This window comes from Amblyomma maculatum, chromosome 7 (genome assembly GCF_055883805.1).
Source record: "Amblyomma maculatum isolate TAMU_Amacu chromosome 7, ASM5588380v1, whole genome shotgun sequence".
NCBI lineage: Eukaryota > Metazoa > Arthropoda > Arachnida > Ixodida > Ixodidae > Amblyomma > Amblyomma maculatum.
This window is the reverse complement of record NC_139350.1, coordinates 10,042,069-10,068,637: the sequence shown is the minus strand read 5'-3', so window position 1 is coordinate 10,068,637 and position 26,569 is coordinate 10,042,069. Positions and strand designations below refer to the sequence as shown.

The following is a 26,569-nucleotide window of genomic DNA, read 5'->3' as shown; positions in this document are numbered from 1 at the left end:
GGGAGTGTCTGATATGAAGGCGGCATAATATTACTTCAATAAAACGTACTTGATGGTTGTATGTTTTCTATTCTTCTATAACTAGCTTTTCTAGGTGTAGCTTGTTAACTTCGTTATACCATGCATCCTGTCGCTTTTTTCTCAGTTTTCTTCGCATGAATTTTATGGCACCATTGTGTGGAATTCTCACTTTCTGTACTTCAGCATTGCAGGCGGCCGCGGCACATGCATCAGCCCTCTCATTACCGCTGCTTCCAACGTGTATTGGCACCTAGAAAAATTTGATATTAAGCCCTTGTGTTTTTGCTATCACTACGTAATGGACTATGTTCCCTACTAAAGGTGATGTTACATTTTTTTTTATGTAAAGATGCGAGTACGCTCAGAGAGTCTGTATAGATGATACTGTTTTCAATGTTTTTGTGGACTATTTTATCTATTGCTAGAGATACGGCGTAGCATTCGGCAGTAAATATTGAGGCACACTGTGGTAACCTTACTGATTTTTCCTGTTTATTTTCTATTACCGCACTGCCTACATGAAATACTGTCTTCGAACCATCTGTATAAAATGCCTTGTAATCATTGTATTTCTGGTTTAGTGCCAAGAACTCCTGTATAATGTGTTCATGCGGTGTTTGTGCTTTGCGAAATTGAGTTAATGTGAGGTCACATACAGCAGTGAAGTACCAAGGTGGCAGTGGGTGAGGTCTCCGAGCAATATCAGGTAGTGCATCAAGCAAGGTGAGTTCCCGGCACTGCTCTTCAAAACGGAGTATGAGAGGTCTGATAGATCGAGGCCTATTGATGTACAGTAATCTTGAGGGGCAGTTTGTAAGTATAAAGTGACAGATATATTTTGGCAACGAACAAATTTTCAGAACGTATGAAAGTGTAAGCATGGTCCTCCTGTACTTTAGTGGCGGTTAGTTTGCTTCTACATACAGACTTGTCACCGGCGATGCCCTCTATTCAACAGTCGAAAGACGCAGACCTAGGTTATGTACTGAGTCGTTTAAGATATGACGGTCTTGCTGACCCAAAGACCACGCACCCAAACAGGAGCGTACTACTGAGCGATAAATATGGAGAAGACATGTCCTATCAGAACCCCAGCGTCTCCTCGAGAGTACTTTAAGGATGTTGAGAGTTCGAGAGGCTTTGACGTTGAGGTTGTTTATGTGCGGAAGGAATGAGAGCTTCTTCTCAAACGTCAGTTCTAAAAATTTATGTTCTTGCTTTATCGGGAGTATGGTTTCATTTAGGTGCAGGTGGGATTGAGCTGCAGGCCTCTCTTGAGAGTGAGAAGAACGGCAACTGTTTTCTTTGGTGAAAACCTAAATCCATTTTTTTTCTGCCCAATTATCACGTTTCTTTATTGCTAGTTGCATCTGTCGTTCACACGTCGATAGGCGGAATGATGTGCATGCGATTTGGAGGTCATCAACATAAAGTGAGTGCATAAGGGTCTGTAGGATTTATTTGGCGATGGAATTCGTTTTTACAATGAAAAGCGTAGTGCGTAATATGCATCCTTGCGGTACTCCGTTCCCTTATGTAAAGTTTCTCGGGAGTGTAGAATCGAGGCGTTCTTGGAACGAGCGGTCGGAGAAGAAATCTTTTAAGCAGTTCAACATTCTGCCGCGGATTCCAAGGTCTGTCAGATCGCGAAGTATTCCTAATCTCCAGGTGGTGTCGTATGCTTTTTCTATATCGAATAAAACTGCGAGAGAGTGCTGTTTCTGTATGAATGCTTCTCGAACTGTGTTTAAAAGCCGAACTACATGAACCAGTGTTGAACAAGCTCTTCTGAAGCTGCCCTGGTGGGCATCAAGAAGTTCACGAGCTTCAAGAATGAACATTAACCTTGTATTGACTATGCTTTCGAATGATTTGGCAAGGCAGCTAGTTAGGGCTATTGGCCTGTAACTAGTAGGAGAGTTTGAAAGTTTTTCAGGTTTCAGCAATGGTACAATGGCAGCTTTGTTCCAAGCATCGGGCATTTTGCCAGACAACCCGATTTTGTTATAAAATTTCAGGAGTGCTTCTACTGCAAGTTCGGGTAGATGGGCTAGCATTTTATAGTGTATCTAATCGGGCCTGGTGCAGTTTTCTTACCATTAGGTAATACTCTATGAAGTTCACGAACTATAATTAAGTTATTGTACGGTTCGTTGGTGTAACCATTTGTAGGAAGTCTGTTTTTCTGCTGTGTTTTTAAGCTTTAAGAAGGAATCTGTGTGCTGTAGGGAACTGGAAATATTGAGAGAAGTGTTCTCCCAGTAGGTCAGCCTGCTCGAGAATACTTTTTTGTGCAACAGGGGATGTAAGGAAAGGAACTGCAAAAGGAAAGAATTTGCCAACTAGTTGGCGGACTTGCTCCCACGTTTTCTTTGCTGCGACGGAACTGTTTATTGCAGACACATAACCTTGCCAAATCTTTTTTCAGCATCACATGGGATATTTCGCGCCTTAGCCCTTACCTTTTTATATTTATATAGGTTTTCCTGTGTTGGGTATCGACGAAAAATTCCCCACGCTTTGTTCTGAGTCTTTTTTGCCTCTCTACATTCCTTTGTATAGCAGATCTTTTCATTCCTTCGTACTACTCTCGAAGTCTGGGGAATTGCTAAATGAGCAGTGGCAATAATACATGCTGTGAACTTTTCATTTTGCTCATTACATCGAGGCTGTCGGGAAAGATTTTTTTAAACCTGCATGTTTTTGGTAGAGTGCCCTGTTGGCTAGATAGTTTCGAACGCCGTGATTTAGTAAAAGTGATTAATGGTGACGTTAGACTGGTAATGATGGTAAGATGATCGCTGCCATAAGAGTTGTCAATAACATTCCATCTAAAATTAGTGAAAAGACTTGGTGAATAAAAGGACCAATGAATGCAACTCATTCTTGCAGTGCTTGGAGAACAGTAAGTGTGTTATCCCGTGTTCAGGAGGCAAACGTTGTTGAGAATAAAATCTAAACTCCAACCTCTGGCGTCCATTTTTTCAGTTCCCCAAAAGGATGAATGAGCATTAAAATCCCCTACTAAAATATATGGCTCCGCTACTTGCAATAAAATTGCTTGCAAGTCATTAATTGTAATAGTGAAATGAGGTTCGATGTATGAAGAACATATTATAGTTTTAAAATGCACCAAGGTGACTGCAACAGCTTCAAACGAGGTTTTAAGGTTGATTCCTCTCGTAGCAACGCCACCTTGGACCACGATAGCAGTGCCTCCAGAGAGCCTGCTTGAAGTCTGTCGGTCACAACAGAAGACATGATACTTTTTAAGAACGTTTTCGATCTGTGGTCCGAGATTAGCCTCCTGGAGACAACGCGATAGGAGCAAATGAATTTAAAATGTCAGTTATATCAGTGTAGTTATGTAAAAGCCCGCGACAGTTCCAGTTAATTAGAAATGCCGTGGTGGCGGGTTAGTTGAGGATAGGGTTAAAATCTATGTTGGGTCTTTTGGACCTGTTATTTGGACTTTGTCCCTTCTTTTACGCTCAAGAGAACTTTGCCGCCGCTGCTGCGAGGGCGAGGGGGCGATGTCCATCACATCCTCAGATGTGCTGGACCTTCGTGCAGAAGGCACAGATACACTTGTTTTTGACCTCGCCCCTTGGAACAAGGCCTTTTGGCCTGCTGACCTGGGGTTCGGCGCGGCATGTTTTGGGGGTGGTGGAGTAGCTCTAGCTACATCCACAGGGGGTGCGGATGGCCCTGCGCCAGGGTCACTAGACGTGACCTGGGCAGATGCCGAGGTCTGTGACGACGCTGCGCGCTATTACGTCATCACATGGTAAGTTGGATTCTGCACCAACGAAAGCTGCTTTCTTGCCTCTTCGAAAGTAATATTCTCAGTGACTTTCAAGGATACGATCTTTTTCCTTTTTCCATGTAGGGTGAGGTCGTGAGCAGGCGAGATGATTACCCTCACAGTTTGCGCAAACGTTTGCTTCGGTGTGAGTTGTAGTGCCACGTTCGTTGGAGGCACATTTTGCGCAGGTGAGGCGGCCTCGGCAGCTCTGGGAGTTGTGGCCGTATCTGACAATTGTAGCAGTGGCGTGGGTTGAGAATGTAGTCTGAGTTCGAGTTATTGGTAGCCTACTTCAACTGAGTCAGGAAGGGTGCTCAGTGCAAATGTTAGCACGATGTGTTTAGTTTGAATCTTGTTATGGTCTTTCCTGGTTTTGATTCGATAGACATTGGTAAAATTTGGTGTTTTAGTCCTAGTAATTCCTCCTTAGTCAGGTGTTTGAGATAATTATCTGAAATGACTTCACGAATTGTATTGAGTGACCTGTGGGAGCTGATTGTGACAGGGATGTCCCCGAACGACGCAACGGTTGTTACCTTTTCACTCTGAATGTTATACAGAACTTCTAGGAGGAGGTCACCATTTGGTAGTTTCTTAATTTTGTAGCCCTGAACTATGGCACCTGTGAGCGTCTTTGTCACTGGGAATGGCGAGATCTGACGGACAGTTTTTTCTGGGTGTTCAGAGTGCACGACGTGGAAGCAGGGGAAAGCTGTTGACAGGTTTCGTAAAGAACTTATTTTTCACATCGGTGCGCCATCTTTTACTGGGAGGGCGATCAGTTTTAGATATGGAAGAGGCCATGTAATTCAATTTTTGTTCGGTTACGATGTCAGCCACCCTCCATGGAGTCCAACAAGGGGACGAGACAGGAGCTTGAAGAACCCCCTGCCCATTCCAGCTGTACAGCTTAACTCTAACCTAATATGGGGCAACACAGGGTAGTTACTCCACACAAGGTTAACCCTCGCCACCGGGAAGTAAGGAAAAACTAAGAAAAGAGTAGAGGACAGGAGAGCTTTAGGGTAGACTATCGTCTATCCTAAAGCTCTCTTGTCCTCTACTCTTAGTTTTTCCTTACTTCCCGGTGGCGAGGGTTAACCTTGTGTGGAGTAACTACCCTGGAAAGCGAAAGATGGAGGGGAGGATAGAAAAAGGCGACTGCCGATTTCCCCCAGGTGGGTCAGCCTGGAGGTGCCGTCTATGGGAAGCGTGGCCAAAGTAGTGCTTTGCCTCCGGCGAGGGGCCTCAAAGGTTCAAACACTCGGTATCGGCTCAGACACGGCGATGCCACGCACGGCTAAACGTGGGTGCTTGGGGTCGGTGGTGTCGCACAGTACACACAAACATCTGTATTGACAGATGCCCCTGCGGGAGCCTTTTCAAGAGGCCAACAGCAGCAAGGTAAGCACGACCCGATCATCACGCTGCACAAGTGTTCAAACTTCCAATGTTGACGATGCATAGCAAAGCAAACAGCCAGCTGCAAAGAACCACTAGAACCAACCTTCCGTTCTTGAAATTATGCACTCCGTATCAAATCAGTTGACCTCGTGATTGAAAACGCCACATAAAAAGTCAGTGTTGAAATGAATGCCGGGAGAAAAACGCGTGTAAGTTTAAAATAGCGATGTGCTGACAATGACCAGCAGTTTATATGGCTACAAAATAACTTGCCTTTGATCAGTTTCATCGGCGCTGCCATCGCTAGGAAGCACCAAGGACACGATCTTTCCAGGGCACGAGGAGCGAAGGGAACCATTCTCATCGTCAATTACCTGTGGGAAGAAAGCAATGGGGAAGCAATGAATAGGCCGGCCCTCAAAGCAAGCTTCGCCCGTTTCGTAGAGAACCTTCATACTTTCCTGTAACGCTCGTCGCCTATTCTTACGATGGCAGAAGTACGCGGTACTTGACCTGGCAAGGGCATCTTTGCGAGAGCTCAACTTCGGTAGCACCGAGTGGTGGCCTTAGACGAGATTTTCTGAGCACCAAAAAAATCTTCCTCGTCCAATCTGGTCTCCTGGGCTGCTCGCGTCTTCCACCGTGTCCTTCCTAACTGTTCAGATTGCCGTTGCTTCATCCGTCCGAGCGATGCTTTGCGAGACCTTGCCGAGCCTTAGTTCCGCCGTCAAGGAACTTGGTTACCGTGGATGCAAAAAATGCACGTGTTTCTCAGCCAACTACACCTAAGGCGCCACAGTCAAATTAACAGAGGAAACTAATAGGGCGACAGCGATTAAACATTTTGCATAGTACAATAAAATGGAGTGCCTATATCGACCATCAGTGATTCTGACTAGGGGAAGGCCTCAACCAGCGGCATTTCATAGTATTTCAATAATAATGTGACTGGCGCCTTTAATCATATTGGAAAAGTACAGCGCAAAAAGACAAGACGAAAAGATGGACAGACGTGCGAGTCAGCGCATGTCAGTCTTTTTTTCGACCTGTGTCTTCTTGCGCTGTAGCTTTCCAATATGAGCCAATACCAACTTTCCCAAATGTCTATCCTTCAGTGCCTTTAATCGTGCCATTCGTATACGTTTAGTGAACGCAAATTGCGCCCTACGCTTAAGACGCGACAGCCTTAATTCCTCCCGTCTGCGGCTCCCCTTCAGGGTACATCTACTGGCTCAATTGGTAATCCTTTACTGTGCCTACATTATTGTCTCTCATACTCTTTAGCATGCAATCGCAAGCTACGTGAAATAGAGTTAAACCACGGCTTAACGAAAGTGTAATATTGTGCCTGAATGCCCCGTATAAAGGTGGCATGCGAATCTAAGAGAGAAGGGCTCGATTCCAGTCTCGCAGGAGCTACACCAGTGTACAGCTGCTGGCATCTTGGTCGCACATGTGGCCTTGTGACATCACCGACCAACCAATGTCCCGTCATGTCACTTGCCAACTACCACCAGCCAGGGGCACGCTCGTGATTTTTCGCTCACAACACCGACGCGTGAGTTTGAGCTCAACGCGACCTTGAAATCACAATTATAGGGAGCACTTTTGACCGCGAAACTGCGACGAGGCGAAATCCTGGTCGCTGACTTCTGCTTTACTGCGTCATGGCCCGATTTTGCACATGGATCTACACTGCAGAAATGCGAAAGCCGAAGCGTTGGTGATGCACACGGTGCATCCCGTTTCCTGTCATTATTATCAACTAAATGGCCGTTTTATTATTGCTAAAATAGACCGATCCCACGGACCGATCTGCGCAGGCGCCGGCTTTTGCACCGCCACCACGTTAGGTATCGTCGACTGGCTAGCGCGCTCCTAATCAACTGCACTACAGAATCTCCGCGGCACACAAGCTTACCTGCACTTTTCTTGTATTTCACCGTGGAGAAAAATTCGTCCTCGCATTGTTTAACAAAATTCCACTCACTGTTACCTGCGAGGAAAATGGCCTAAGAGTCACTCTGTTTCTTAAGCGATAGTTGGCACAGCTTGTTCCATAAGCCATCGGCGTAAACGGCAAGTCGGGTCAGAAAAAACGAGTAATGCGTAGAATAATCTTACGGTAATTTGCGGATTCTAGTGACTAATGATAGTTTGGTATGTGGTAGGTGATGAGTTAAATAAATCGTAATAAATGTTCAAAGTGAATTAAAGAAATAAAAATAAACAATATTACAAAAAGGGACTCAAAAGTGCCACAATGTTCAGAATCAAGAGCCAATGCTTCATAATAGTAACTATACAAACTGAGAGTGTTCCATTCATTGTATAATGAAAATATTTGATAAAAATGATAAATTTGAAAAAGGGCGTGCAAAAGTGTAAACCCTCAGAATTATTTTCGACGCTTGATGATGCTAATTAAAAAAACAGGCAGTCTAATTGAGCAAATAACTGAAACATTTGAATAATATTAAAAATCGTTTATAGGTGTCAAACTGCTCAGAATTGGAAAAAAATGTTTGCTGAGGCTAGGCATTGCCGCACAATAAAAAAAAACAGAAATAAAGAATATTAAAAGCAAAGGGGCAAAAAGAAACATTTTACATGTGTGTGCATAGATATCGCCTTATACCCTCAACGATGAGCGTAAGTTCCCCCTCATTTTTAGGCTAAAGTCGCATGTGTCCGTGGATTAGCAGCGAGCGTCCGCCAGAAGAGTCCCACTTCTTCACGAGATTCCACGGGATAATGCGGAATTCCACTTGTCAATCATCATGATGACGTCATCAGATAAGTAAACATCGAAACTTCATGCATCGGATCTCCAGCGAGCTACACCCGGGATCGTGAATCGTACATATCATAATTCGTGTCTTCCGTGAGCATGATAGTAGCGAGATTCTTAGGGTGACACGTATTGCGCCTTTCCTTTCCTGTAAACAAATTATAGAACGTCGGTGAACTTTGACGCTTTCAACGGAACGCTGGTTGTGTTCGATGGGGGAGGGGGGAGGGGCGAAGTACCGTGTGCAGCAGCAATGCTCAGATTTTCTCATTTCTCCACCGCAGATTCTGCAGTGCTGTCGGTATTATTTCCGCTGCTACCATCTGATTGCACGCAAAGTATCGTACCATTTCAGCCATCTGTCAATAAACTTTCATGCAAAACGACCGTATTGAGGTGCTTTTTCAGCACGCGTAGTTGCAACGTCATGTAGGCTTAGTGGCGGACATCATCGGGATACAACAGAATTTGCTAACAGTTCTAAATTGCGGCACCAAGACGTTCGTGTCGTAAGAGTAGTTAGGTGTATTTCGCACACAACCATTATTAAATAACAGACTTAAGGTTCTTAAGTACACTACCATACGTATTTTATTTGTGTTCACGGATTATTACGAAAAGAGAGGTTCTAAAGATACCGCTAAATGTGAGGATGAGTCGTGAAAGTTTACTTGACCTTGGGCGAGAGAGTCCCGGTTAAGCGGTTGCAAAGTGTCGTGTTAAGCACTTTACGCCAATAAGAAAATATTGTCTCGAAGTATCATTGCAATAAAAAATTGACCAATTACATACCTACGATTTTTTAATTAAAATCATCACGCATTGATTTTTACGAGCATTTTGCACATTTGCATCCCATTTTTCCAGTTTTTATTTCTCTATATATTCGATTAATAAATAAACTACAACGGTTTCACTAACTCGTCATCACCTATCACACACCAATCAATCATCAATCTCTAGAGGCACAAATTCCTATGATACGAATTTTTTCGCAGCCCCCGATTAGTTGAGGCATGCGGGGCCGACAACTACAGTTGCTACGTCGGCCCCGATGACTAGTCTACCGAACGAGCTGTATAAACAATCTCTTAACACAAAAGAAACCCATAATTTGTCGCTTGCGCTGTACTTATAAAATTCAGAAACGTAACAGGGGAATTTTCCTGTGTGCACTCAGGCCTGTACATGAATTAAAAGTAGTTTGAAAACGCGGCGCACAAGCACTCTCGACGGCTGGAGCGGCCTGATGACTACGTGCGCCAGCATGCACCGCGGAAGCTGTGGCGTCGCGCAACTGGCCGGTGGAATTGGTCTATTGCAGCGTCGCTGTCATCGCCACTATACTTTCGTCACGGCAGAGAAGCAAATGGAACAAGGTGATGACGTCACAATCTAGCGGTATCCCGTGGTACCTGGCAAAGACGTGACACTTGGCATGGCGGATGCACAGGATCATGGCCGCGAGTATGAGCCATTAAGGCTTTCGCCCTAAAACTGAGGACAAATGCACTTATGTGGTGTGAATAGAATGCCAGCCCTTAATCACGAAAAGACCATACGTGTTGAGAACAAAGCTGCAGCACGGTAGAAAATAGCAAGGAATGAAATATATATCGCTGCCAAAGCCCATTCTTGCCACTGGCGACAAATGGCAGGGCTATCATGAGGACTTCAAACGAAAACAGGACCGGCGCAAATTTTTTCGTACTTTTTTTCTGATGCCGCGTACCATTGAAATCTGTTACAGCCGCTGGGCATACGGCCTTATCAGTGCGATTGCAGCGCATAGATCGATTCTGTACTCTGTTCATGCTTATTGTCGCGAAACACAGCTATCATTTTCTTTATTGCACAAGATGCGCTGAGATGTAGAAATACACGAGAGTGGCTGGATTCTTCGATATACATTTTTCCAGGTTGTGCTATTTACCGATAGCCGATTTACGTAGAGGTTTCTTCGGCGCCTTTGAATTGAGCGTTGACAGGTGCGACGGGAATGATTTGTTCGACGACCGACGAGCCCTTTTGCTGCTATCGCCCCCGCAGAGTTGAATACTTTTGCGGGCACGAGTCAGCCTAGTAAATGGTCCATTCAGTCCTATGCCAGTCTTTTCGTTTGCTGGTTTCAAGATTGTCACCAACACGTGACACTTGTGAACCTAAAGTCCTTCTAATGAACCTCGTCTCAGCGCTGTTAAGGTTATTTCTCGCAAGTGAAAGCGCCACGACTGGCAACGAATCTCGAAGGGTACAAATGTGCAATACGGTTACATGTCTGATTTTAGGCCTTAAAGTAGAAGACTACGACCCTAAATCTCAACAGAAATTTCATACAGCCTTTGGATAACTGACGTGTGCCTAGCGAGCATATAAAAATGCTATCAATGTGAGAAATACGAACTTTTTCAAAAAATAGGCCTTATGCACGGGGGACAGTCATAATATATGCAATATAGTCTTCTGCAGAAAAGACGCAGAAGATTGGCTGCCCGTTTACGGCCATTCTCTCAAAAACACCGACCCAGGAGACTCACCTCGAGCAACAAGCTTATAGATTTAGCAATCAAGCCACCAAATCTCATCACAAGAAGCGTCAAGGGACCCAACTCATATTGTAGAATGTGAGACACGGCATTCTAGTCTCTCCCGAGTCCTGCAGTAGAGCGAACTCGTCTAAGCCCTTCCTGCGCAACTAGCGATTTTTCGAGCAGACAACGCGTACTAATGACATGCAGTGAAAAATATGCATGACAAATGAGAATATGCGATAGAAAAATTAAACACAGGGATTTAATGGCTGAATTAAAGCCCGGCTTCATTTCGCACACAGCTAAAGAAGGTGTGCATAACAAATACAAGTGGTATTTAATTGGACGAATTTGGACGAAGCAAAGAGCTATCTTTCCAATTAAGCAGGGTATAAGTTTTGACATGTTGGTTGTTAATAGCCAAAGGAAAAAGTTAGCGCACAAGCTAAGACAGGACGAGGGACAAAGACAGGTGCTAACTTTCAATAGATGTACATTGCAAAAATCAGGACCACATATGTATTGTCCTTCACATAAACCAAGGATTTAAAGAAAGAAGAGCACTGCAGTCGGCTGAACCTAATGACGTATTGTTTTCCGTCGTGCACTCTTCCTCGGAGTTTTTATATTTCATGTTTATAGGTTATTCACTAGGATGGGTTAAGTAAAATAAGTTAGGGGTAAGTGGCCTTTATTAAGTTGTAGAAGAGGGTTCCGATACAACGGACACAGTTTTTTCTACTAAAGTCTACCTCCTACATGTTTTTTTCCCAGAATTTAAAGAAAGCGCGGGAAATATGAATACCACTAGGCGACTGAAGTGCTGTGTTACTGTATTGTAAAGTTGCCAAACGCGTTTTGAATCAACGAAGCGTGCACGCTAGACCTGTCGAAATGAGCGGCCGACGACACGTTCAGCGTAATCTCAAAACATGCGTTAGCACATTCTGTCGGGGGGCACAGAAAGCCCGAGCCACTATCAGGGATAAGCGACGGGCCGGCCACCATCGGCCAACTCAGACGGAGGTTTCATCGAGCTATCAAACTGACAGACAAAACTAACAAAAACCACTAAGGTAGCTTAATTCAAGGCAGGCTCGGTTACATTGAGTCATGGTGCAGTCCGCCAAACAGAGATTGACGCTCAATTCGGTGCTGTCAGAGCCCACATCTCGGTCATCCAAACGCACGAACTCAGTAACGTCGGATTTGTTTCTTCGTATCTGCCCATTTCACGGACTTTATACAAATGCCGTTGAAAACGGACACTTAGAGGAAGTTTGGTAAATAAAAACTGGATAGGTTGTTTCCTGATTTCTCCACAACTTGATCGAGCCTAATGGTCTCTAAACTGAATAATGAAATTTGCTGAATTTATCATAGTTATGCCACTAATTGAGCAGAAAGCAAAAATGCGCGTAAGAGTGCAACATAATGGCAAATGATATGACGTTCATTTGACCAAACTTCGCTGTGCCGCTTTTTTTATTCATTGGAGCAGTTATTTAACGCTCTGTATGTACTCTGTTCCGAAAACAAATGCAAATGAGAGGAAAAGAGCCGTGACAGCGTCGTACAAAACATTACTACTGTGCTGGAACCTGCTGTTTGTGCCACAAATTCAAGCTCTCTGAGACAAAGTAATCGACGGGGAGGAGACACCTTCAGTACCGGTTCGAAAATGCTTGGAAGCTTCAACAATTTCATTGATAATTTGGTCCTGATGGCGAATCTCATCCTCGGTTCATTCGAGAAAAACTGATCCACTCATAGAACAAAGGAGTTGCGTTGCCACCACGCTCCCATGTCACAATACTGGTTGCGTTTGTGTAATGTCTTATTGAACAGCTCGGTTTTTTGTGTTGCTAAACGCACTATGCGAATTGCGCTCGTACCGCAGTTGTGTTCATTGTGCACGTGTGCGCAGCTTTTGTCACTCATCTATCCTAGGATCAGGCGTCCAGGATCAGTAACGAGTTTAACTCCGAGACTTTTTTTTGCCTATATTTTTCTGTTCTCTTGAACACCCCTTGCAGTATGAAAATAAGGGAGTGTTTTCGCTTATTCTCGTATATTCTGTTTTTTATTTCAAGGTCCCCCAGCCATAGCAAGACTTTCAACCGTTTGATTGCCCTCTCATTAGAAAAAAAAAACGGGACGTAAAAGAAAGAGGGAGCCTGTGCCAGTAAATATTTGCGAGGCCTAAACCAATTTAAGATAAATAAAAGAACCAATTTAAATGAAAAATGACCAATAAGTAGTCGAAGGCAACCTTAAGTTAGCGTGACTCGGATGTCAAACGAACAAAATCAAGAATATATGAGTTTGTTTCAGTATCGCAGTGACTAACTGCACGTTTCTCAAACACGAGGGCTGAAATTGCTCAGTTCATATTCAAGACTGAACACGCAGCCCGAATATTCTAGAATAGGGAAAACGTCAACGCAGAGGGCTGCACTGCATCTGATCTCGTGGTTGAAAATGTACCACTATAATTTGAAGCTGCAAGACTAAACACAGCATGAGTGCATTAATCTGAATGCATCTAATAGAGTTCCTATCTGGTAAACTGGGCTGTGAACTTTGTTTCAAATAGTCTGGGCGAGTTGCTTGGCCGATGAACACACAGGCTGGCGGGCACAAAGCGGTTGAAGTAGACTGCATCCCTTCAGATGGACTTTCTATACCGCACGGGCCCTACTTGTTAGGATAGAAAACGCTTGCGTCACCTTAAGCGAAGTCGCTAATACATCACTGCATATACCTGAAAATTTCTTCGCTCTCATACCTCTCGCACACCCACTAACAGTTTCACGCCTTCCTTCTGTACAAAAAAAGGAAGTCAGAAACCTGACCGCTCCGTCGCTTATAAGAAGGAAGTTCGCGGCCAATTTTAAAGAAAGGTGGCTCTTGAAGATGCATTACATGTTCATTGGTTGATCTCAACAAAAGCGGTGTTGGCGCTATATTTCCAGGCATATAAATGTGTAACTGTGATAGGTTTGGTTTGTTTTGTGGGGTCATTATTATCATCAAAAGTACTTCCACAATGTTGCACCGATGCTCACATAAATAACGGTTCGACCGGAAGTCGTTTAAACCTCAGTATGCAGCCACAGATGCCTGAAGCTGCTAGATCGCGCTGGATTCTGCGCCTCCAAGTTGAATTATACGCCCTCGCGACGTCGAAGGAAACAGCCGGAAAGTGCTGTTCATTTACGAACGCCTCCCAAACAGAAATCGTGCTCAGTATATGATCTGCTTTCGGCAGCCTTTATATTTACAACACTGGTGGGTATCTAGCAACTCACAAAATTATAAATCAGTTTTACTGTAATGTTCAAAACATTTTAAAAGCATTTCGCCAAGAGGAGTGAGAGGTTTGGTCCTATAACTTCCAGGAGGGTCGATGACTTTCAAGGCTTTAAGAATGGTGCACTTATAGTTCTTTAGCGCAAGGAATGTAGAGCGGAGAGGTAACAAATTAGAAAGTGATGAGGGGAAGTTCGCAGGGGTCAAATGGATGCAGCTAGCACAGGGCAGGGTAAAGTGGGGGAGTGTGGAGAGGCCTTCTCCCTGCAGTGGGTATATTCTCGTTGAAGATGACACTAACAGCTCGCTTCCAAGGCTCTGGCATTTTTCATTGGGGCCAAAATTTGGTATTAAGATCACATATGCCTCTACAGAGAGGTAGAATAGATGGGCGAGCACTTAATTAAAATCTACCAACATATGGGCAGTTTCTTCTTGCAGAATAAATAGACAGTTATATTCATACATCAATACTGTAGACAGCTACAATAATTTTAATATACAATTCCATGTGGTATTTGTTCCTCAGTGGTGATAGAAAAGCTGCCATTGAGTGTAAGAGCATGTTTCAAAATTTTTAGATATCCATCTGGTCACTGATAACAATCATCCCACAGAATTCACTTATGGCGTTGAGAGAACATAAACATCGAGCTTTAGCCCTCCATATTTTAAATCTATCTTTGCAAAACCTACCTAGCTTTGTTATTTGGCCTCCTCGCATTCTTGTGCCCATCAAAACTATATTGCATCACACGAGTTTTGTTGAACGGCGAGACTTGCGCAGCCAGTAGTACCGTTTCCACGGTCGCGGTTTGGTTAGGGTGGGTGATGAGAATTTGATTAGTGTAGGCACGTGATCTTCTTTATGAGATCATTTCTTCCGACGAAGACTGGTCTTGCGACCGAAACGTCAATACATTCTTTTCTTCACCACAAACGGCCATAATGAGGTTATGCAGAAGAGGGCATAACCCCGGGTCGACGCTTCCCCAGTGTCACGACGCATTAAACCATTTTCCAGCATTTGCTTCAAGTTATACATATATACATATTCAATTCAATTTTGTTAGAATTAGTGGGTGAAGTCACAGTAATGTAAAACATATTTCTCAGGAAAGTGTGGAAGGGCATGTCTGTTTACCAGAGCTAGTAGGTATATAATATCACAAATGACAGGGTCCTCATCATTTGGCTTTCTGCGTGTTTTCTGAGTTCGCCGCCAAAAGAAAACTGTGCATTAAAATCTGATTTCGAAGTACTGCTCTGGCAGCTGGCCAAAGTTCTAAATCATGGAGACTTGTTCTAAAGTTAAAGTGAAGGTTAATGAGATACACAAGGAACATACTGGTTTTCATAAAAATGGTGGGACTACTGTAGCTTCTCACGTGGCGTTTATTTGTGTTGCTGAACTGCAATCCTCCTTTCCATTACAATGGCGGCGCCACAGGAAAGCCTGCTGACCTCTCGCTCTGTCTCCTCAAAATACTTGATATATCGTAAGTGAATTTGTTTGTCTGGAACATTTACTTGTAACATTGCGCAAGCGTTGACAGTGTAGACTGGATATTGTATTAATTTACGCTGTTTAAACGTCCTATAGTTTCGCGACAACTAGGAACTGGTTCGTATATTTTATGAGTTGGAAGATTAGATGGTCTTTTTCACGTAGCGTAATTTTTCAATGAGCTCCGCTGTCTCTGAAGAGGCGATGGACACAAGCCAAAACAGCTTTGTGCCGTCCCAAGAGAGGCTGCAGGACAGTGTCAAAGCCATTTTTTTTTTATAACGACACATTGTTGGAGGCCTTGAGACCCGCTAAACCGAGGATGATGCGTAACCAGATTTAGGGGTCATGGAGTAGTTTGAGCCACTTCCAACGGGGGTGGAGGTAGTCCTCATCCTGACATGGTGCAGACTCGGCATGTTCCTAAGGCCGATGCGAAGCCCCGCCCCATCGTGTCACATCGGCGAGATTTAATTTTTTGCCAAATTGAAATATTGTCATTTTTTTATTGAGGACGATCTGGTTAGGCCTTTTTTATGTTATGCGTTCTTTTAGTAATTAAGCACTTTTCACCTTTCTAAGCTTGATAATGCCTACATTAGGCGGGATGCTCCTCATCACATTGCCCAACGTGGCACGATGGTGCAGTTGTGAGGCAAGCTACTGTGCGATGCAGCTCTGCGCTCCGTAGCTATACAGTTGGTGTGTCAAAAATTTTTGATTCGCTATGTGTGGTCGAATATTTACTTTGATGAATCGCACCTAATTATTGCTTGAAGTATTCAGCTGTTGAAAGGAAAAACAAGATGTATTGTCGGAATTTACTTGTTAATTTTTAGACCTCTAACTGTAGACATCTACAATAATTTGATCTGCAATTCCTTGTGGTATTTCTTCCTCAGTGGTGATAGTAAGTCGCATTGGGATACAGCGCCTCGGATGTATACAGGGATCGGTAGGGAGTGATGGAGACGCGGGATGTCTCCAAGAGACAATGGTTTCAAGCCGGAGACTAGTGTATGGTTCATACTTCGAGCAAGAGGTTTCTAGCTTTGTTTATGTACTTGGCCTAGGTTGTCGGTAAGCTATCCAGCGTCATAAAGTGGAAGACTATATAAGCGGGTTTTCGGCTTCAAAAATTGTGTGATGTGGTACCTCATAAATACTTTCTTTGTTCTTTGGAAAATCTAGACAGTTGCATCGCCCAGTCCTCTTTTGTTTGAAGTGCGATAGGTAATTTCAAAATTGTTAGTGTTTTTCAGCGGCCGCCAGCGTGGAGTCCAAAGAGGGGAGCAGAGCAGAACTTAGAAACAAAGTTCAGGCTGAACTGACGGGGAATCGCCACACAAGCGTAATAATCCTCACCTCCTGGAAAAAGGAAAAATGTCAAGGAAAGAGGCAACAGGAAAGTTCTGATCCAGACTACAGACAGTGAAAGATGAACTGTCATTAAGGGTACGTGTGAAACGGTCGCAATCGAATCGCAACTGAAAGACTACAAAAAAAAAAACCCGAGACAACTTTTTTAAACTTTTTTAGTTATTGATAAATATTGTTACGTCATCAATTGAAATCTTGAAACTCTTATGAAATAAACCGCACCGCATGATTTTACGGTTCATATTATATGTGTTATACGCATAACTACTATATACCTAGGCTCTCTCAAAAGTAGATAACTAACATAATTACACAAACTACGCACGCTTGTTTTGATCGACCCCTTTGAGGACGTGCGACTCTAAAGGCAACAGCTCTACGCAAGGGTACGGGAGCTTGGCACTTAGCTTATTTTGAATGAATGAAGTGCGTCACAGCCAGAAAGTACTATGAATAGGCATTGTAAAATAGCTAGCTTAGACAACAATGGGTGAGTTTTCGTTTTCACTTACCCTGACCATGTAGTCCTTGGCAAGCAGGAGCACACAAGTCTTTTGCATTTCAGCGAACTCTCGAACCTAGGCGGGAAAAATTGAAGCACAGTTAGGGCGGATATTTGCCATGTAGTGCAATGTTAGGCCCGCCCAAAACTTTCTCTTCGCACGCCACTGATAATTGACATGGTGATTCACATGTTATCGCTTAATATAACAAGCGATTGTAAGCAGATATAGGACTGGAGGTTCAATGTCCAAAAGCGACATGGTTTGTTTTTTTACGGACAGCGTAATGGAGAACAGCGGATCCATTTTCACCACCTCGGGTTCTTTAACGTGTTTTGACATACCGCAGCACGCGGACGCTGTGCGCCGCGCGCCAATTGACACTGATTGAACCAAGCACTGAGGGACAGCGGCGGGATATTGGGAGTAACAATTTTGAGGGGGCCTTTAGAACGGAATTTGTAGCCCTTCAGTGATAAGATGAGGCGTAAAAATGACAGAGAACTACCAGAAAATAGAGCTTATAGGCTCTAGCATGCATATAAGGAGTATTACATATGCAACGAGAGATACGATTCAGCCGTAACCTTTTACGATGCACGCTTTCACAAGTTCTGAAACGAAAGTCGTGAGACCGGCCCCACATGGATGTCAGTCATTGCGCGCATTAAAGCGAACGGCACGTCCTTCGGCCGCCTGAAGCCGTGGCCGTATTTTAAGGCGAAATCCTTTTCAAGTTCATGGAACGGAGTCCCGTGCGCGACAGGAACTATGCGACAGGAACTATGTTGTACCATCCAAACTCCGACTTGCCGCAGAAAATGAGACAGATACTGAGTTTTTAATTTCCTGTAAACCATTACAATTATATGTAGCACTGCGGCGAACGCCGATGAGAGGCAAAATTTGAGAGACAAATGACAGAAGAGGAAGGGCATGCTTTCGCCATTCTCTTAAGAGACATAAGGGACCATCTAGGTTTTTCCTACTACCGCTCGGATCTTTATTACCATCCTGTATACAAGCGCAAAAGACTACGATCTCCGACGGCTTTTCTCTTAATCGGACATATATAATACTTACTGACTAAACCAACATACTATACGGCATGATTCCCCATCCTAAAATCATCGCCCACTTTAACGTTTTGCCGTAATATCGATTATGTGGACGTTATCAAGTCCTTGCCCCGAAAAGTTATTTACAAACCTTATATGCTGCCGAAAACCGCATAAAGTCATTATCTACCAAGCTAATTTCCTTACATTACACTTGCTCTGCAAATTGTTCATGTATCTCCATTCCACTAGCTACAGAATAAAATGCTAAGGAAGGACATTTGAAATCACATTACCGTGTAATATATCACATTGCTGATGTGGCCAGATGTTTAAGGACGGTATATGCTTACCTATACTGCCTTAGGTCGCTGTGTGATGCATGAATAAGCAAAATCCTTTACAATAGTTTAGGTGCGTCGATACTACGATATGGTCTCAAAGTGTAAGGGTGGGCCTCCGCCTACAATATAAACTGTATACACAGCATTTTAACGAGAATTGACTAACCTGTACAATGCCATTGAATTTCCCAGTGAAAATATCACTCAGCATGATTATTTGATTTATTTCGACATATCTGTGGAGATTTGAGTTGAAATTTTGTACAAACACTGATTTTCTGGCGCTTTCAAACGTAAGAATATAAAAACGTTGCCTTTACGCCGTACAGAAACATTCGTGGTTCCGCGTGTTTATATTAACTACGGGAAGAAACCCCGAGCTCTCCATTACCTTCAAGCTTCAAATAGCTCGTAATTAATCCGTCACTACTCTCTTCGGAAAATTAGCACAATACAATAACCCACTTGGTAACCTGTACAACATGACTGAATGTTTACATTTCACCTGGGCTTTTTAATTCAGGTAAAATTTGTTCATCATAGGTAGTGTGTCTTCATAAATACCCTCTATAAATGCTTTGTAAATTATTTTTTCATTTTGCATTGTTACCGGTTAACGTTTTTTCATGTTCATTCTAATTCATATGTTTTTTTGTATCAATGCTATTTTGAAAAATGTTTATTTTGTACGTAGCTCGGCCCCTATGCAATTTAGCTGTACTGCCCACCTCCGTTCACAAGCACGTATGAATAAATGGTCTGTATATTTCCTTGTACATTTTTTTTACGAACAAATCTACCTAAAAAGCGTTAATTCAGAGTCTCGTAACCTGCAAAAACGAGAGTTAAACCATTACTTGCACCTGGTTATATAAGCAAAACCTCTGTCAAGGATGGTTTTGCAAGGTTTGGCAGTGTTGTGGATGGTTTCACTGTTTGATGTCTGTACTTCGCCTTATGAGTAGACGCATTGTACACTGCCTTTGCACTGCCCGATTTGTTTTGTTTTTCTTCACTTGGTCTTTGGGTAAAGGAAGCCGCAGTATCTGTCTTACTTCTGGCACGGCGCATTCACGTAATTCGGTCAAGGAAATTCGAAACCAATGTCGCGAATTCTGAAGTTGCCCAGCAAGTGCTAGAGCCTACCCCTAATGAAAAAATCCGTTAGTCACAATAATCTCATACAAATTCTCATACGAAACTCATACTAAACTCATACAAATCTCATATAATCTCATATAATCTCATACTGAACTCATTCATCATATCAGAAATATATGAAAATAATGAGATTTGTATGAGTTTAGTATGAGAAATCTATATGAGGTAATTGTAACTCATACGGGGTTTTTCGCTAGGGACGTTCTAAAAGACCCTCCCGAACGTGGCTATCGCAGCAAAGGAGACGAATAAAGTATGTCGTGCATTCATGTTCACGTATTTTCGCGACCCCCAAGGTCGAAGAAGTTCACTTTAGTTCACTTTCGGTCGCTAGCTTTGTTCTGTCTCATGTTTGTGAACGCTTACATTTCTACGAGACAAAGGCGTCCATGCGCTGTGCGATGTAGATGCTTGTTAACTATCACCAGTTGGTATAAAGTATGCTATAGCCTGTCAGAAACGTCCATTATTTTCTTCCACTGCCACATTCCTCCCTTCCCTTACGGCGCGGGTCAGGTGTTCACTGAGAAGTATGTCTGATACATGCCGCTTTCGTTTTCTTACCTGCCTTCGCGCGACGCAGGTAGTACATTTCGCGAAAATTATTTTTTTTCTTGTGATCAAGATAATGTCACGTGAGAAAAGCTCAGTGATGAAAGTTATTTCCTCCACGGTTATTTGCAATAAAATTTTGTTACTATCCGCCTGTGAGGCCTCACAGGAGATACTTATGCCTTAGGAGATATTATATGCATTTTCCACTGTTTTGTAACAGAGAAGTGGTTTGGTTTGTGGGGCGTAACGTTCCCAAGCGACCCAGGATAATAGAGGAAATTTCGACCGCCCGAGATTCTTTAACGTATACTGACATCTGTAGCTGAGACATGGCCCACCCATCGTTTCTATGAACTTCTGGAGGTGAGCGGGGCGGGCGACGGCCCGCGATATTAAGGTATGCACTTTGGAATCGATCCAGTTTTTTATCCGAAACAGGGCCTTTTGAAGACGCGACACAGCCACACAGAGGAAAACAATTGCTGTTTATGAATGATGAAATCTACATTACTTGTAAACGCAATCGCTTGAAATAAAAAAAAAACGTTATATTGGTAGTATGACAGTCGCATGCTGATTTTTCTCGGCACGTCGAAAAAACCATATGGCCTTTAAAGTACGAAACTACATCTACCAGAAAGCATCAATTGATGCTCCTGCCGAAGGAATTGCGCACCCCAGACTGGCCTGAGCTGCGAACAGCGAAGCCCGGAATGTCTGCTGTTACTCGCAAGTTGACTAAATTAGACCCGCGAGTTCAAAGTTCCCACTTTCTGGCGCCCGCTGACGCTCATGTTAAAATATTATGGGTTAGGGGAAACGCTAAATTACCCCGAGAGCTGCTACAATTACCACGTTTCAGCCACAGCTTGCATATTGTAAGTCGTGCTGGGCGCCACAGTGGGCGTAATACGTACAATGAAGAAGAGTGACCCAGCAACATGTCCGTTCTCACGCGAAGCGTACACAGCTCGCTCTGTCATAAAGGCATCGCCGTCACCGTTGCCCAGAATCGTGAAAAAATTTGTCGGAGAAAATACGTGATTTTTCATCAATGATGTTATGCAATCGTCCTTTGTGCAGCTTTCAGAGTGGTCTCGTACCATTTAGGATTCCCACTTAGCCCACATCTGCTACTCAAGCTAGATTACAGTTTCGAAGTTGCTTGGACAACGGTCTGCAATTGTTGGACTGCCAGGAACGATGGAGGAATTGTTAGGAAGGAGGCTGAAACTAAAAGAAAAAATAAATGCCAAAATGGTGGCTAGTGTTTATCTCATATCAGCATAAGCACGTGGAAAAAGGTACGATGTGTCTGTGCTTTTTCAGCCTTTCTTCCCTGTGTCGGTTGGTGTAAAGCGACAACGACAATAATGTAGACTGCCCTATTAAGCATCGGAATCTGAAGTAGTGTATAGTATTCCTTTGAAATGTATACATTGGGCTGTCAGGCCGGTATATTATTGAGCGCTACGGGAGCATAATTTGCCCTTATGGACCGGTACTGGGTCTCACTTTGCGGCTCACATTAACGAATGTGAAAAAAAAAAATAGGGGTAAAAATAAAGAAAATATGCTAAAGTGTAATGCTAGTCTCCAAAAAACAAGCGTCTTGCGAAGAAGCTCAGACATACTTGCGTGGGAGCTGTTTGAGGCTTATCACATCAACCTGTATGTGAATGATAGCTAGCAAGCCGTCCGTGGCAATTTATAATAAAGAGCTTGCATTTCATGATTGTAAAAAGGCTAGATGAGTTGTAGCTATTTCCTATTCAAAGGTTCTTTATAACTGCTCTGAAAAATAAATGAATTCAGTTGAAAAAAAATTATTGCTCTTGCACGTGCTATTAATACGAGTGTGCTATTATCTTTTAGTCTTTAAGCCGTCCTCGTTGTTCCGAATGAATCGGTTGCAAGTAGCGCCCTGCCGGGTTTTTATGTTTTCCTGTTGTGTGTTTCTAGTGCGCTTATAAAAGTTTACGAGCCTAAACCAATTTGCCCCGGAACGCATGTTACTGCTACTCGCTATGTCCAAAGAGCGTTCCCTTCTGCCACGTCAAGGAGAACCCTTAATATGCGTCGCTCGTTGGGAACAGCATAGAGGTTTGCGATCCTGAATGGCGAGGAATGTCAACAACAGAGCATGTGGTATTACGCACAATCAGCGCAGACGAGTGTTAGTCAAGTGGTCTGAGTGCGCGTGTCCAACAAATGCCGCCTTGACAAGACTATGCGGTATCGGTCCAACAACGACATTCATTGGCTGTTTTTTGCGGGCTGTTTTTTTTTCACTTGCAGGTGCAGTACCGCCGCAAGCATATTCTATAGCTGGCTATAGAATATGCTTGCCATAAAATATTCTATCGCAACGAGTGCGTGTTCGGAGTGTTATAATTCACTAGCGCTATACAAGCGTCCTGACACCCGGGGTTTCACTGCGAAATAAAGCCTGCAAATGGCGCCATAGTTCTTAAAGCATGGCCGAATAGAAAGCACTGTGAAATGCTCTTTCCGTTCATATGTTTTATTATCTTCATCAGCCGAACCCTACACATTGCAGGGCTAATGCAGCTCCCATATTCCTCCAATTAACCCGCTCCTGTTCTAGCTGCATCCACTTGACTCCTGCGAACTTAACCTTATCCGTCCGCTTAATTTTATGCCGTCCCTTGCTACGCTTTCCTTCCTTTGGAATCGACGAGGTTACTTTTAGTGACCATCGATTACCTCTATTCGCACTACATGTCGTGCCTGTTTTCGAATCAATCTTTTCCTTTCTTCGCTATCACCCGTTGTCCCGAATTCCTGCGAAGTTAGCGGTAGTATCAACTGACGGCAACAACGACGCTGCAGTGATATTCAGCTGCCGATGAAAATGTGTGGAGTGCACGGAGTCCTGCCAGTAGTCTGAAGATCCACCGCTGTCTCCACTTCCATTTTCAAAGCCGTCGCCGCGCTTTGCCACTAGTTATTGACGAGGCTATCTCCCACACGCTTGCGCATTCCATTTCATCACGACTATACTAAGAGTGTCACTAAGTATTCCTTTTGCTGGCCGGAAATGTGGAAACCAGCCCCGGCTCTAACCGGCCATCTTCTCCCTAACAGCTTTACGATATAGGCAATGGACAGTACTTGACCATGTAGGCTTGACCAAGTCAACCTTTGGAGGATATGAAGAAGCTTTCATGAACCTAAACACTAGACTTTCCAAAGATTGATGTTGATTTCAAATTTGAAGTCTCAAATAGAAAATACCTAAAGCACTAACTCTAATTGAACAGCTCATGTTTCGACTCTTGATTACTGAGATTGATGGCTCGGGAACAGGTCATATTGAAGACATTTAGTCTTCCACCGGTTAAAAAATACATGAAAAGAAAGCCGAAGTTGACCTGATAGTTTGGTAATAGACGACTCTCTGGAAAGCCGAGTGTGATCCTTGAAAGAAATAATATGCGAGCGCATACGCTTTACAGTTTCAAAGAAGAAAAATAACGTCCAAAAGTAGTTAAATTTCGGAATGTTAAGGACAAAGAACGTGTCTTGATGTCAGCTTAGCCGCTCAAATCAAGATTCCGCGAACTGTGTGAAGTTCTCCCCCCCCCCTCCCCCACCGGTATCGCTTCTAAACGCTTTACTGAATTCGAGACAGCTAACCTCACGTATTACGAGCTTATATGTCTCTAATGGAGAAACAAACCTTCTTGACCCTCCTAGCTAAGAAAATGATTTAGCCTAAAGTATTTGGCCGAACATCCCTAAGTAATTACAGACCTATATCACTAACTACTGTATATTTTACCATCATAGAACACGTCATTTACCCGAGTTTCAACATCTCTAACATTGATCAACTCTTCATCTAAACCAACATTGATTCCTGAAAGGATGCTCATCTGAAACCAATTATCTGTGTGGAATTCCTTGCAACCTTTGCTAAAATATCTGAAATTACATTTGAACCTTTTTAACCACCCGCATTTAGTTTCCGCAAATGGCTGTTCATTTCTTACTAGCGCTGCAATTTCAGCAATATTCCAAATTACACTTCTTGACAATTGTACGTTTTATAAATATTCACGACATAATGTCACAGTAGGATCTACAATCCCAACTCTCGTGGATGCGTGTACTAAATATACTGCCATATAGGTCACGCCGACAATGCTTCTGTCCGCCAAAATCACATTCTATAGTAGACAACAATGGCATTCAACGTGGCCAATTTCCCTGAATACCGCTCAGACTATAGTACGTACTTTTCACATGCATCGAAATTATACTCCAGCTGCTTAAAAAGTAAACGGCGGTATGACCATTTTCAGTAATTATTTAATATATTCAAATGTGATTTATGACCACGTGAAGAACATAAATTCATCTAATCGAACAAATGATTAAATTGTAACCTGCGCATTACGCTTTCAATAAAATTATGGAATTATGAAACACTTGTCAGACCCAGTTTTAATATTTAAGGGTAATATTTACCTCTACCTAGCTAACCATATTTAGGCTTCTGAATCTGTTCATAACCGCACATTTCTACATTCTTTCAGACTACTAGCATATCCTCCCCAATTTTTACCTGCAACCTCTTGCCCTCGCTTTTTGCCAAAACATTTTACATATCTGCCTCTATCAAAGGTTTATTTCGTTCTGCACCCTTAGACAACCAGCGCATACTGCTAGTATGTCGGAAACATCACGGCGGCCATCCTAACAGCGTCATCCTGCATTGTGCAGGCACTGTTATATTCCAGAAGGTCTATTTGTCCACAAAGCCCGTGACTACAGTATGGACTTCCAGCGGCCTAACGCTAATATCTGACCCTGCTCTTAAGGCTCATCGAGCAATTCATGTCATCCTGATCACCACAAAACAGTTATTGTTAACAACCATTAACGCGCCCACTCCTGATGTACTGACTCACCTGTACACTCTTGAACTTCAAATAAATATTCAAATAAATAAGGGTGCGCAGATGCTAGGAAATAAAGAAGCCTGCAATACTCTCACGACAGGAAAATATGCCCTATAGAAGGAGTTCCTTGCATCGAAGCTAGAATTCGGTCAGCATCAAAACCCAGTGAAAAAATTCGTGAACAGCCAGCTTTAAGCAATAAAACATTGTCCTCGCATCTCCCTTGCTCCCCATTCTTTTGTCACGCGTACCGCTGCGATGGAATGACAACACTGTCTGCATAAATACTGTTGAACACGTTCTACGCTAAGCCTCTGGAGGGTGGAATAACAGCAATAAAAGACCGCAGCAAAGGGGCTGCGAGAACGCACCCTTACAACGTGAAGCTGGTACGTACTTCAAGGCTGTTACATCCCCGCCACCCGTTTAGCCTTTAAAAGAAAATTGTCATAATATACACTCTCCTGTTTTAGAAAATGTGGAGCTCACAGGCGATATCAAAAAGTACTGCAACGCAGCAGCGAGGCATGGGCGGTGAATGGCACTGCAAGCAAATCTTGCGTCTGGAAAGCGTTCTGTTCCGAGTTCTCTTACCGTTTCAGTGTCTCTGTTTGTTCTCCCATACACGTTGGCGAAGGCGTACACAAGTTTCCGGACGTCGTCCTCCTGGACGAGCACCTCTGAATCGCGAAGCAAATCCATTTTCTCGATCACAGGGAGGCGAGCTTTAGCGCATCCGCCTGTCAGCGTTGTGGAGAGGCCTATGACAGGACCACTCAGGCTGAACTCGTCTGACGTGCGATGAATCTCACGTGATGCTAAGAATCTTTTGCATTGCAAGGAAATACAAGGTGGCGCCAGTAGCTCATTTGGTTTGTGGACACGCCCACAGGGAAAGAAATTTTTCAACGCTCGTGAATTTTATGCTTACGTTTTATGCCAATACAATGAAGTAAAAACAAAATTTAAAAAAATGCAGCTGCTACTGTTTTTTAAGAGCCAGAAACCGCCGAATTGGACTGATTTACAAAAATAATACATATTGCTGCGAACTAGAAACATTTTTTTTTATGTTTTCAACGGCTCGCGGCCTTATCACTGTGATTGCAGTGCAAGGAACGGCCTTGTCCAAGAGACGTGGCTTTAACATTTTCTTTGTAGCGTCAGATACTCCCAGATTTTTCTCGCGTGATAAAAGCGAAGTAAGACAGTTGCTGTATCATTCGAGACGTTTCCATGTTCCTTTGGCTGGTTATCAAGATGGCTCTT

General features: G+C 43.3%; 1 protein-coding gene across 2 annotated transcripts in view; it reads right to left on the bottom strand.

Moving 5' to 3' along the window:
* Positions 1-26,149, bottom strand: part of LOC146182706 (phosphatidylinositol-3,5-bisphosphate 3-phosphatase MTMR14-like) — a 76,468-nt gene extending 50,319 nt beyond the window's left edge. For both annotated transcript variants that reach the window (XM_084608907.1, XM_084608908.1), the window contains exons 1-3: positions 25,895-26,149; positions 17,264-17,329; positions 5,504-5,604 (exon numbers count right to left, since the gene is read on the bottom strand). In XM_084608907.1, the coding sequence (XP_084465033.1) occupies positions 5,504-5,604; positions 17,264-17,329; positions 25,895-26,002 (275 nt within the window). In that variant the 5' untranslated portion in view covers positions 26,003-26,149. The remainder of the gene's footprint in view (positions 1-5,503; positions 5,605-17,263; positions 17,330-25,894) is intronic.
* Between the last annotated feature and the right edge of the window lie 420 nt (positions 26,150-26,569).